This window comes from Balaenoptera borealis (genome assembly GCF_965194805.1).
Source record: "Balaenoptera borealis genome assembly, chromosome: 2".
Classification (NCBI taxonomy): Eukaryota; Metazoa; Chordata; class Mammalia; order Artiodactyla; family Balaenopteridae; genus Balaenoptera; species Balaenoptera borealis.
The window spans coordinates 42,308,786-42,322,261 of NC_138867.1; the positions used below are offsets into that span (position 1 = coordinate 42,308,786).

The 13,476-nt window shown below is 34.6% G+C and overlaps 1 protein-coding gene across 6 annotated transcripts in view; it reads left to right on the forward strand.

Annotated features, from left to right (window-relative positions):
- ITGA1 (integrin subunit alpha 1) overlaps nucleotides 1–13,476 on the forward strand; it is a 231,151-nt gene that overhangs the window by 192,132 nt on the left and 25,543 nt on the right. For all 6 annotated transcript variants that reach the window (XR_014241839.1, XM_082382196.1, XM_082382197.1 and 3 more), the window contains 7 exons: nucleotides 2,062–2,151; nucleotides 3,499–3,601; nucleotides 6,623–6,736; nucleotides 8,546–8,650; nucleotides 8,812–8,916; nucleotides 9,937–10,029; nucleotides 12,196–12,312. Coding sequence is in view for 5 of the 6 variants with exons in the window: in XM_082382196.1 (XP_082238322.1) it covers nucleotides 2,062–2,151; nucleotides 3,499–3,601; nucleotides 6,623–6,736; nucleotides 8,546–8,650; nucleotides 8,812–8,916; nucleotides 9,937–10,029; nucleotides 12,196–12,312 (727 nt within the window). In the remaining variant the exon portion in view is untranslated. The remainder of the gene's footprint in view (nucleotides 1–2,061; nucleotides 2,152–3,498; nucleotides 3,602–6,622; nucleotides 6,737–8,545; nucleotides 8,651–8,811; nucleotides 8,917–9,936; nucleotides 10,030–12,195; nucleotides 12,313–13,476) is intronic.

Sequence of the window (13,476 nt, forward strand, 5' to 3'; positions counted from 1 at the left end):
AAGTTTCATGATATCCTTTTGTAGTTTAATAAATTTTATTCAAATCAGTCAAAGCTTCTGAAATGGCGTAGAATACACAAACTAAAAATAACAAAAGTCTAATAAGGAAATTGAAATAGTGCTTACCTTTCTTCTGAGTATAACTATCCACTGGACCATAAGCAACTTGAGGTAAACTTTTATCATTTGTTATTTTATTCCCCAGTAAAAAAAAAATCTAATAATCACTAAATAAATGTAGAGTGAGAAAGAATGAATTAGTGAGTAATGAATAAGTGAGAAAATGAATTAATAGATGAGTTAATTCTGTATGCTCAATTCAGTTCAATTCAACAAATATTTATTTGAGATCTATTATGGACAAAATATTGAATTGGTCACTTAGGGAATATAAAATTAAATAAGGGCATGAACCTCTTCATGGGGTGAATATTACAGTAGGGGACTGAGACTAGTATTTAAATTATTATAATACAGGATAGAACAAGGCCAATTCATTAGAGAAATATAAGCCATGTGTCAGAGACTTAATGGAGGGTGAAATTACATCTGCTTGGCAATGAGAATCCAAGAAAGCTTTATCAAGGAAGTTATAATTGAGAAGGACCTTAAAGGGTGGGTGGCAATTCAGAGAGGTTGGTCGGTAGTTAGATGGAACATTCCAGGCAAAATTTACAGCTTGAGCAAAAACTCAAAGGTAGACCACTAGATCTATTTGGGGGAATATTGGCTGATCCGTTTTAGTGCAAATATAGAGAATACATAAAAGAGTAATGGAAGATAAACACGGAGTGTACATCTTACCATGTTACAGAAAGTGTACATCTTACCATGTTACAGTAAGTATTGAATTTCAAAATGAGGCATCTTTTCTTAGTTGAACAGGCCATAAGGATCCAGAGAAGTTTTTGAGGGGTGAAGTCATAAATACAGAGCTGTTTCTTTGGAATATTAACTTAGCTGCAGTGTGGAACAGGACCGTTCACAGCAAAAGCCCAATCACACATACATCTATAACCCAGGGCAGGGAGCTGCCTTCACTGCCCCATCACGCATACCAAGCCGCTAATACACTTGGGAATAAGCAGAGCCATTAATGGGTACTCTTTGCCCGTTCTGTGAGACAAAATGCTAGGTGCTTAGTCACTTGGTAGAGAGGTGTGTGTGATAATAATAATGAAATCTAATATTTATTGAGTATTTCCTATGTCCTAGGCACAATGTTAAGTATTTTACACTTGGTACTCACCATTTATTAAGAATTTAATGGTAAAACCCCCATTTTATAGATGAAGAAACCAAGACACAGAGAGATTAAATAACTTTCCCAAAGTGGGTCTAAGTCCAAGAGCAATTTCATGCACTCTGGCCCCAGAGCCAGTGTTGGTTACTATTATATTATTTGGACGTACTCTTTTTTAAGACAGAAGAGTATGAGATACGTGTGTGTATATGTACGTATAAAATATATGCATGCATTTACATAATATATAATTGAAATGATAACTAAAATCAGGGGAATAAGTAAGTGCTCAACAAATAATACCATCATCAAGTACAAGGCATAGAAAGACTATTAAATGACAAAAATTTTCAGATTTACTCTCAGGTGTGATCCTAGGCATGTCTCTTCACAAGGGCCTCATCTATGATAAATAAGAATCACCTGTGTGATTTGTATTAAAAAACACAAATTCATGAGTCCTAACTCAGACCTACTAAATCCGTATTTTTCTAGGAGAGAAGCCCCAAAATCTGTGTATTTAACCATTGACCCAAGGATACTTATCATTATTCTCAGAGAAGTTTGAGAAACCTCATACTAAATCAGTATGGTTTTCAACCCTCACTGCACTTCAGAATCACCTCGACAACTTTTAACAATACCCATCTCTGATCTCCCTCTCCACACTGAATATTTTTTAAAAATCAAGGATCCCACACATGTTGTGTGTGTGCTTTATTTAGTTGCCAAAATAAGCTTCTCATTCAAATGCTTAGAAAGGTCTATAAATAGTCAATGGTTTAATGATTTGTCCAACTGTGCTGTATGTTTTCTAGCGACAGTGAAGAGCCACCTGAAGCCCTTTTTGATAATGAAGTAAACGTTTCTATCCCTGTAAAATATGAAGTTGGACTACAGTTTTACAGGTAGGAGAACACCGCACTTTCATGTTGATGCTTCCTATAGCCCGGTGGATCTCAGCTTGTGGTCCCTGGCCAAGGGCATCAGAATCACCTGGGAGCTTGTTAGGCAGATTCTCTGCCCCACCCCAGACCTACTGAATCAGAAATTCTGGGGGAGGGGGGCCCAGAAATCTGTGTTAAACACTCCAGGTGATTCTGGTGCACTCTAAAAATTGAGACTCAGCATCCCAAATAATCTAAAGTGTGAGGGGCTAATGATACCGGATTGCGTTAGCAGTCCCGTCTTAACTCCTAAACGCAAGGTGAAGACTCAGAAATCCTTCACAAAAGGCAATGTTCTTAGAGGTCACCAACATATTTCTTGGCTCTTGTTCTCATTGTATGGGATCTGATTAGCCTGCCCATTCTGGACATTCAAGATTAAACTATTGCTCATTGACAAGAGCTATTTATTTCTCCCATTATTCATAAACCATCCTTTTTCCTAAGAACTTCTGATCTATCCAAACACCACTCATGTTGGCAAATTTGTATAAGCAGGACTCTAGGCTTTTGCTGCATAAATGTGCACAATGTACAAAAAGCACAAGAATCTGTGGCAAGTTTAGTCTAAGAGTCTTGTCATATTATTAAGTTATTTTCTATGGCACTTTCCTTTTACTGATAACAGACAACGAAAATGAAAGGATTGTATGATATACATGTAGATTTTGCTTCTATTTCTTAGCCTTTAATTCTATTGGCTGTTTTCTATTTTTCTGCTTCCATTTCTCTTGGTACACTGACTTTTCCCAAGAATTTTTCATTTATTTAAACTAATAAATATTTCTTATTTGTCTTCTCTAAACTGAAGTACTGCTTTTAAATATGTTTATATTACATTTCATTCTACCAAGTTCATCCAAAGAACATGGAGAAGTTGTATGAAAAAGACTGAACTTTTACATTTAGCAGTAAATATAGAACTTTAAATTGTGAAAAGGTAACACTTTTTTAAAATCTATTTAAATTCAGCACTATTAAAAATACCAAGTTTTAGCCTGATTATTCACTAAATGTATATGATATTAGCGAATTACTGAAAACTTTTCACTTGGTAACAACGAAACTTTTACTTTCAAAACTGTACATATTTTAGCATCAGTAACTATGGAATTAAATTATAATCTTTCTCACCCTCCTCAAAGATTTAACTTTAGATTTCAGGGTAAAAGAATTTGCCTTTGATTTGAAATCTCTATAAGTACTTTTTGTGGGATTACCTGGTATAAAGAAAGAAAAAGAGTGAGGTCAAGTAAAAGTTAAACTTTGTTGTGTTTTACTTTTCTTTTTCCAATTAATTCTTTTAAGCTCTGCAAGTGAATACCATATTTCAATTGCGGCCAACGAGACAGTCCCTGAAGTTATTAGTTCTACTGAGGACATTGGAAATGAAATTAATATCTTCTACTTGGTAAGAAATTACCTCTAAATTAGTGTTGTAAAAGAGTTATTTGTAAGTTTATAAGTTAAATAAAAGTATTAACAGACACATACAGACATGTTTGTTCAACAGTTAATCTCTATGTTCCAGCATATTTTTCTTTATAATTTCACTAATTTAAAATAATTTTATTTAAATTGATGATAATTATACTTTTAAGCTAAAGACTCAAGTCCCTAATTTCCTTATTACACAATTAATTATAATAAATTCCTAGAAAAAATAGGGAACCAAGTAGACACTACCTATAAACATGTAGACTTTATTTGCATTTTTTAGTATAACTGAGAAAAAGCACTTTTTAAAAAATAACATGACTATTTCAGAAATTGATTATTTCAAATTGTCTTGGTAATAATTTCCCTACTCAACAAATAAATTTGTATCTTATTCTGCTCCTTGCTACCTTTCATATGTATTATACCATAACTTAGTGGTGTTCCTACTATCGCCTCCTTAAATGATATTTTCTATTACAACCTCTATTTTTATTTTTGAACTCTTCATAACAAACTTTTCCTAACCATTATAATAAGTAATTATGGAGCTGAGCCAGGCTGTCATTTTAGGTACTGCCTACTTACAGACACAGACTCAAGTTAATATTACGCAAGTAAAAGAGCATCCAATTCAAATGATGGATTTAAAGCTGTATTCAAAAGTATGAAATAATGCAGCATTATTAGAGGTGAAGATGGTCTCAATCTCTTTGGGAATTGGCAACGATGAAAAAAGGGAATTCTCTTACAAAGTGGAAATAAATGAATACTCTCAAGAACATTTCATTGTTTTTATTTGTGCCCTTTGCTGAAATGCCTATGACAACTTATACCCAGGAAGTTAGTATGAATGCCAATCACTCTACTACTGGGGTAAATTTTTGAAATGTAAGCTACCCAGTTTTTCAAGTCCCATTTGCTTTTCCTGGATTAGAGAATTCAGCAAACAACAAGGAAGAAAGGAAGGAAAGAAAAAAAGGATGGAAAGAAGAAAGGGAGGAAGGGAGGGAAAGACTTTGAATGTTGTAGATCTTCACGAATTGTCACTTTTTAGGGTCCAGGCTTGAAACAGGTACTCTCAAACTATTATAAATAATATTGATATAAAAAATATTGTTAAGAATATCCCTGAGCATAAATCTTTTGTATCTTTGATTATTTTGCCAGGGTAAAATCTAAAATTGGAGTAATGTAATTAAAAAAAAAAAAAGAACATTTTTTAGGTGAGACCCAGTAACTAACTCTACTGCTAGAAATTTCCCATAGGAAATTATTGGTGGTACAAACAGATTTATACCTGGAGATACTCTTAACAATGTTATTTATATTAGTTTAAAAATTAAAACCTGGGCATGGGGAGACAGCTATTATAATGGTTGAGGGGGCACATTTTGGAGTTGAAAAAGAAAAACCTAACTCTGCTCTTTACCAGTTCAGTGACCTTGGAAGTCTTTATTCTCATTCTAACCTTATTTCCTCCTAGATAAAACAGGGATAATAAGAGAATCTACCTCATAGGGCTGTTAACAGGATTAAAGGGAATAATGCAAGTGAGAAAATTAGCACAGTGTCTGGAACAGTCAACAATAAATATTGATGTTGTGGTTGTCATTAAGCAGCTAATAAACATCATATTCTCAAAGAATCTCTAAATTTATGGGAAGATGCCATGACATAACAAATTTTACAAATGGGACACCAAATTTCGTATTTTATATGATACAAATTTTATAAGATACATAATAGGCAAATATAAAAGGTAATTTGTGCACTGTTACCAATATAGAATTGTAGGAAACTTACTGTTTTCAATATTTTCCAGTGTATCTATAATGAACATTGTTTTTAATCAGAAAGAATAAGTGTGCGTTACAGAATACCCAATTTCTGACTAAATATCGAAAAACAATTGGAATTAGACTGGGAGGCCATGCCAGGCAAGCCCAGGGCATATTACAATAAGATAAGAGTCAGGGAGCATGGTTAAGAGACCAGGCACAGGTGGTCAGCAATCTCCAGAATTCCAGGATTAAGGGATGCATTTAATCTTCAGCAACCACAGAAAACAGCTCCAGATCTGAATAGCTCTCAGTCTAGAAGGCTCAGGTAGGGAGGTCAGTTGGACTTCCTGGCATTTGTCTCTGTAGATTAAGGTGCACCCTGCTGGCCTAAGAATTCAGCGCAGAAAGGCCAAGGAGACGGCTGAGGGCCTGGAGAAGAGGGGGTGGGGATTGCACCTGGTTGGCCCAGTTCAATGCACCTCTCCTAAGCAGGGGAGGACTTCTGGACAGTGAGTCCAGCTTCCTGCTGAACTTCATCCCGCCCAGACTTCCCCCGCTATGCACTTCATCGCCATTGGTGGCAGGATGTGATGTGAAGTGATAATTTTAGGTTAGTGGATAAAAGAGATGGGGATTGAAATGAGAGTCAGTCTGACTCTCATCGGACTGGATTACCAACAGCCAGAGACACAACAACCCTAGCTGGGGACAGGATTGTGAAGGGAAGCAGATGGCTGTCTGGTTTGCCTGTACCGTAGTGGCAGATACCGTCTAGCTGGGGATGAGAAATGACTTTGTGGGCTCAGAGAATTATAGCAAGCTGGCTTGAGGCAAACAAAAATATGCTCACCTGTTCTGAGTGAATCAGGTAAGTGTTCTCCCTCCTTTCCACCTCCAAAAAGACGGGTGTGTTGAAAAGTACAATGAGCATGGTAAATTGACACAAAAAAAATTAACTCATTTTGGGAAGATGAAGGACCAATATATGATTTTAGCCGATGCATATGACCACTGACCATGAAACATCTTTATTTTTTGCTTGTTTAATTATGCCAATTCTCTGTACAGTGCCATAAACCCTCTGCATTCATTTTGGCATTCAAAATATTTCATACCTTAATTCATCAATTAAGAACCAAAATCCTATGTAAGACAGAAAAACTGCTGTTGAAAGAGGAAGAAAGGATTACATTTCTTTTTTTCCCCTGTAGATTAGAAAAAGTGGGCATTTTCCAATGCCAGAACTCAAGCTGTCAATTTCATTCCCCAACATGACATCAGATGGTTTTCCTGTACTGTACTCAAATGGGTGGTCATCTTCTGAGGTAAGTCATGTGTGCCTCGGAGTTATGTCATTATGTTATCTTCTTCAATTTGTATCTAAAGCCTTTTATTCTCTGTGATAAATAGATTTTATCAAAGTAACATGGAGAGGCATTTAGAAAATTACACTACTACTACTACTAGTAATAATAATAATGACTTCCACTAGTTATTTAGTAGAGGCATTAGTTCCTTACCGCTGCTGTGGTAACAAATTACCCAAAACAGCGTGGCTGAAAACAACAGAAATTTATTCTCTCACAGTTCTGAAGGCCAGAGTCTAAAATTAAGGTGTCAACAATGTTGGTTCCCTCTGGAGGCTCTGAGGGACCCTTCGTTCCATGCCTGTCTCCTAATGTCTGGTGGCTTGTGGCAGCATAACTCCAATCTCTGTCTTCACAGGGCCATCTTCCCTGTGTTTCAGTGTCTTCTCCTTTTCTGTCTCTTAAAGCACACTCTTCAGTGGATATAGAGCCTGCCCTAACTTTAGAATGATCTCATCTGGAAATTCTTAATTTAGTTACATCTGCAAAGGGCCCTATTTTCCAATAAGGTAATATTCACGGGTTTCAGGTATTAGGACTTGGGCATATCTTTTGGGGCTCACTATTCAATCCACTAGAGCAGATTTTAGATAACTAATTGTTGACTTATGCCTGAAGAGTTTGTTGCACCTTTAATTTGCTTGAAGTGATCAAACCACCCTATAAAAAGACTTCTTCACTGCTCCTAAGCACACACAGCTGCACCCAAAACAGTACAATACTACTTACTCATCCCAAGAATTAGCAATATCATGCCCCCTTTGTACCTATAGCATTGAATGAGTCGATACAGCAGTTTATTTTTATGGTTTAGGTATCTAAAACATAGAAAATCACAATAAGTATTGAATTAATGCGTGCATTATTTCAGCATTTGACAGTCTCTTCTTTGCAGAGATTTTAAGTTAAGGTATTCTCAGAAATCAAGAAATAGCAACAGAAGTGGTTGACTTGTAATATTTAAATGTTTTCCTAAAGGCAAGGAAAACATAAACCTCTAGCATTTACCTCTAATCCAAAAAAGCAGGTTTGTGGGAACCTAGAAAGAATAAAATTAGACTTGTCCTACTACTTATGAACCTTCATCCTTATTACCTTTTATCAAGGATGTAGAGAGTCCTAGGGAAGCAGAAGGTTTATTAGATTGTCTAGAAAAACCATCCAAATATCAGCTAACTTATAAACATGGCATTTTAACATCTATAGGGCCGCTTTCTTACATCTCCCTGCCACACACACTGTGTCTTACCCTGGTGTATAGGGACTCCAAAAATATTATTGGATGAATACATAAATACAGACAAAAGTCCCTCTCTGGATTTTTTGGTTTGTTTATTTTATAAACCATTATATGAGCCAACATATTGACTAACAGATGCTAACCTTTTTTTTTCCTCAGTAGAGTTAAATTTTTTTCTCTCTCTATTTTATGGGACTCTACAAACTAATGTTTGATGAAAACAAATTAATGAATGTATTACTTATGTAATAGTAAGTTCTACTAGCATCCTTCCTTTTCCATAACAACCTCACTACTATCTATTACAATTGAAAATGGCATGGTAACAATAATTATTATCCGGGGGGGGGGGGGTGTATGTATATGGCTGGTGCAGAATAGCTTCTTCCATATTGCACACTTACGAAGGTGGATCTTTCAGGTATGGCAATGGCTATCATTCACAGATTCTTCACATTATTGCACCAAGTCATTTTTCGCTCTGACATCAGACATTGTCTGATAAAAGACATATTTTTATTTCTTAGAATGTCAACTGCAGACCCAGTAGCCTCCAGGATCCTTTTGGTATCAACTCTGGGAAGAAAAAGATAATATCCAAATCTGAAGATATCAAACGAGGCACCATTCTGGTAAATTCAAATTACCAAGACAAGTACTAATTTTACCTCATGCTTTCCAAGTGAATAAATTCAATATCAACCTAAAAATAACTATGTTGTAGAATATTTTAATATACTATCTTTTATCAAAAGGCAAGAATACTAATTTATACCTCTGGGCATTTAAACAGGACTGCAGTGCATGTAAATTTGCCACCATCACGTGTAATCTGATTCCTTCTGACATGAGCCAAGTGAATGTTTCACTTATCTTATGGAAACCAACTTTTATAAAAGTAAGTGATTATATAGTTCTCTGCAATAATTGAATAATATAAACAAATATTTGTTCAACACTTAATAACAGCAAAGCATAGTGCTTCTCTAGAAAGAACACAAGACTGGAAGTCTGGAAAAATGTGGTCCAAGCCCAACTCTACTAAACCAGCTATTTGGGTGTCATTTTCCTTGTCTGTTAGTAACTAAGTTATCTCCAAGGTCCCCTTTCATGTATATGCTTCTTTTTAGTCTCTCTTGTTCTTTCCTTTACACTTCAAGAGATAAACACCTATACAATAGCAAAGTTTGCACTTATCTTAATACCTTAGAACTCAGTTAAGAGACAAAGAATTATAGAGAGACAATCCTTGACAGCATTAACAAAGAGTAGAGCTAACATATATTATAGACTCATTGTATTAGATCAGACTATCTATCTAGCTATCTGTCTATCTATCTATATATCTATCTATCTATTTTGGAGGACATTTTTAACCCCTAATAAAGTCAAATCCATCTGACAACTAGCTCTTTAAAACTTAATCCATTGTATTTTATATTATTTGTTTCTCTATTAGAAGTATTTTGTTAATTATATGAAATTTCCATTTTTAGATTTAATCATATTAAGTTGCTATTTTCGTAAGTCACAAACTGTTGAATATTGGTAATTTCATGCTTAATCCTAAAGAAGCTCCTATGTAAACCTCATTACCAGAGAGTAGCTATTCCATATCCAGCTACATGAAAGGAGGGCAGGGTTTGGAGTTTGTTTTGCGAAGGATAAATCTGAATAGAAACTGTGTTATTCAGAAAAATTCCCCATTCTATAACAAGGATCTAAGTGAGAATTTGAGTGCAGAGAGGAATGGTGGATACACAGTCATCATTTCATGCCATCAGTTCCATCTGGATGTTAAACCAGTGTTTCAATCTCTCAGAAAAATTTTAGTTTGAAAAATTGCACGAAAACATGACTAGCTCTCAATGTGATTAGCTCAATATATTGAAAGTAGTAAATCCTGTTTGCTTTTCAGGCACATTTTTCCAGCTTAAATCTTACTGTAAGGGCAGAACTTCAGAGTGAAAATACATCACTAGTTTTAAGTGCTGGCAATCAAAAAAGAGAGGTAAGTGCGACTCCAAGTTTTGAAAACATTATACATTTCACTCTGTTTGTAACATGTGTTTTATATTTACTTATAGTCCCTAAAGCAGTGACTAGCACTGATCTCAATAAGTGACAGACACTTTCTGCTTCAAATTACACTTGATTAGCTTCAAGTGTGATTTCAGTCTCATTTTTCTTTGTAAGAAACTGGGAAAAACCATGATATTTACAATTATCATGCCGTGTTTAACTTGATTACTTATAATTATCACAGTAAATTGATGTTTTTACTCTCACCTTGATAACAAATGATGCATTAGTAATTTTCCTCCTTAAAAACCAATATTATAAAATGTAGTTGACATCTGAAGAACAGACTAGAAAAAAACATTTACAGAAAGTGTCTTTATACTGTATAGGAATACATGTAAAATTTTAAAAGTTTTCTTCATTTAGTCATTGGGAAATTTGAAACAAAAATGAAGTACTATTCCCCAATACCAATTCACGCTGGAGTCCTGGGTAAAAATAAAATGATGTGCATTTTTTTCTCATCCTGTTATAAAGTAAGGCCAGAATACCTGTTATAGGTGTGAGCACTTCAGCATAATTCCCCCTTTTATCATGAGAGTTTAAATATTTCATGTGGATATCATGAGTCATAAAATTCTATTTGGAAGCTGCCTAACACTGATGTTTTAATTTTTTTATTTCAAATTAGTACCTATTTTAAATAATTCCAGTGACCTCTGATAAATATTTACCTTTAAAGAATAGATACATAGAATATCTGGATATAATGTTTACTTACTTTATAAAGAGCACTTAGTCCAATAAATGAAAAGTTGTTCCACATGTAGAGAAGCTAAAATTTTGCCAGTAAGCATCAAAAAATATGAGTATATATTATATTGGAAAAGAGTATATTTGATTCCTAAATATGTATTGTTAAAATATTACAGTTAGCTTTATTTCCCCTGAATGTTAGTTTAAAATTCCGCATGGAGCTCTTTATTTTACATTTTATCCTAAAGAAAAATTATACTTAAATTGTTAAAATCACTAAAAATGATCATTTTGTAGTTCCGTGATCTTGGGGAAGTCACTGATCCCATCCAGACTTCCCTTTCTGCACCTCTAAGTTCAAGGAAATGTTTTAGATGTGTTTAAAGTCTATCTTCAAAGGTTTGATTCTCTGTACATCTGTACTCCTGCCAGCTCTGTCTTCCGGATGCATGGGCAGTGACCTACCCGGAGCCATTTGAGGGGTTTGGATCAATATCCACTGTATGCAAATATCTCCCCTGTTAGTTTCTTTTTTTTTTAACCCCTACTCTTCCCCTCTAGGTTAAGGAATTGAGATGTTCCCCATTAAACGGAGATGCAGAACCCTGAGCTATTATTGGTCATTGATAGCCACCCTGAATTAGTTTTTTTTCTCAGAAACCTAAGGGATGGGATGCAGGACAGGCAAGTTTCACTGAGGTTTGGGTGCCACACTGAGAGAGCTTGAGCAGCTGGAACTCTAAAAGCTGTCTCCTTCAAGATTGACTTCAGTTAAGACCTAATTTAAAGATGCTAAGAGTATGTCAACTGGAATAGACAGTGTGGTGTAATTAAAAAACACACTGGGGCGATGTATGCACGAATCCATTTATCTGCACATTTGAGATTTGTGCATCTCACTATATGAAAATTATACCTCAATTTGTAAACAAAAAATAAAGCACATTAGAATTAGAATTAAAGTTACAGTTAGAATTAGAAGACGTACTCAGGTTTATATGTCAATAACCTGTGACGACGTTCCAGCCCAAACTTATGCTATTGTGATGATGCAGTGAAGACTACTAATAAATCTTTAAAGCATATAATACTGTTAGTTCTCCCTGGGTTAAATTCACCTCTACCATTGAGAACTCTGATTCATAGATAGTTTACTCTTCATGTATAAATTTCTGAAGGATAAAATTATAAAATTGTTTTGGTAATAATGAATATGACATGGTTAGAGATTTAGAACAGGTGGAGGGCATTTTAAAATATGAACTCATTGTTTTCTCTGTATGTAGTAATGAGATTAAGTACACTGTTTGGTAGAAAATTATAGCCTGAAAGAACTCAGTGTACTGGGAGTTCTAATAGGTGTTTAGCAACGTTAACAATCTTGTTTAATAATTTTCAGCTTGCTATTCAAATATCCAAAGATGGGCTACCAGGCAGAGTGCCATTATGGGTTATCCTGTTGAGTGCTTTTGCTGGATTATTGCTATTAATGCTGCTCATATTAGCACTGTGGAAGGTAAGAACCAAAGTTCCTTTGACTTTTCTACTTCAATTGTCAACAGCATATTGGTGAAACAAACTGTGATTTATCCATGCTGTGAAATATAGTATCACACAGCAATTGAAATGATAACCAAGACAAAATTAAAAAGAAAAATGTATATCTCATACATTGTGCACAACAATTGATCCCATTTTTGTACAAGAAAAATAACAGACATATCCAAAAATTATGGAAGATCTCTCTAGAGGTTAGGATTATAGGGGATCTTCATTTGTCTATAACACTGGACATTTTAAATTAAGTATGCATTACTTTTATAAAAAGAGAAGAATGAAAACTCTCTTTTATAGAAAAAAAAAGAATGAATTCCTATGTCAATTTAAGAATATATAGCAACAAAATTATGGTTAAGATAAGCCCTATCCTAATCACGTATCTCTATGTATCTTAAAAAGTAAATGCTTCTTTACTATATAAAAATACCACATTTTATGCAATAGTTGCATGCCTGAGTGAGAAATGAGAGATTTATTCAATTAGTCGATGAAACGGAAATCTTATAGTTGCATAGACTCCTGTTTCAAATCCTCCTGTAAAACTGAGTAACCATCTATTTTCTGTCGGGTCAATCTCTATATTTACATAGATGTTTTGCTTAAACTGAGATATGCAAAATTTTTCAAACACTTAGCTGTATCTTTTTTCAAATTAAGCAGAACAGAAATGATAGCTTTTAGGATAAATTTAATAGAGCATAAAATCTCATAAAAAGTTGATTTTAATATTTTTCTAGTTAAATATCAAGTTGGCATTTATTCTACCATATATCACCCTATATTTTACTTATTGTTTTGTTTAAAAGCTAAACTGTGTTAAAACTACAGATTGTGGTTACATATTCATTTTTCTGATGCCTGAGCAACAGAATTATCTTTTAATCAAATAGTTTAAATAGCAAATTTTTCTCCCACCAAATTACCAACTGTTCCTATCCTTTCTGACTAACGTTAGTTATAATGACTTAACTTCCTCTTTGGGGGGGTTACTCTCAGAGAAGATGAACAAAGCCATGTATATCAGGAGCATTTATTTCAGTAAGTAGAATCCATTGTTTTTCTCCAGCAAAGTCTCCAGGACAGAATTCTCCACCACCTCAAACCTCCAGCTCTTCCTCCT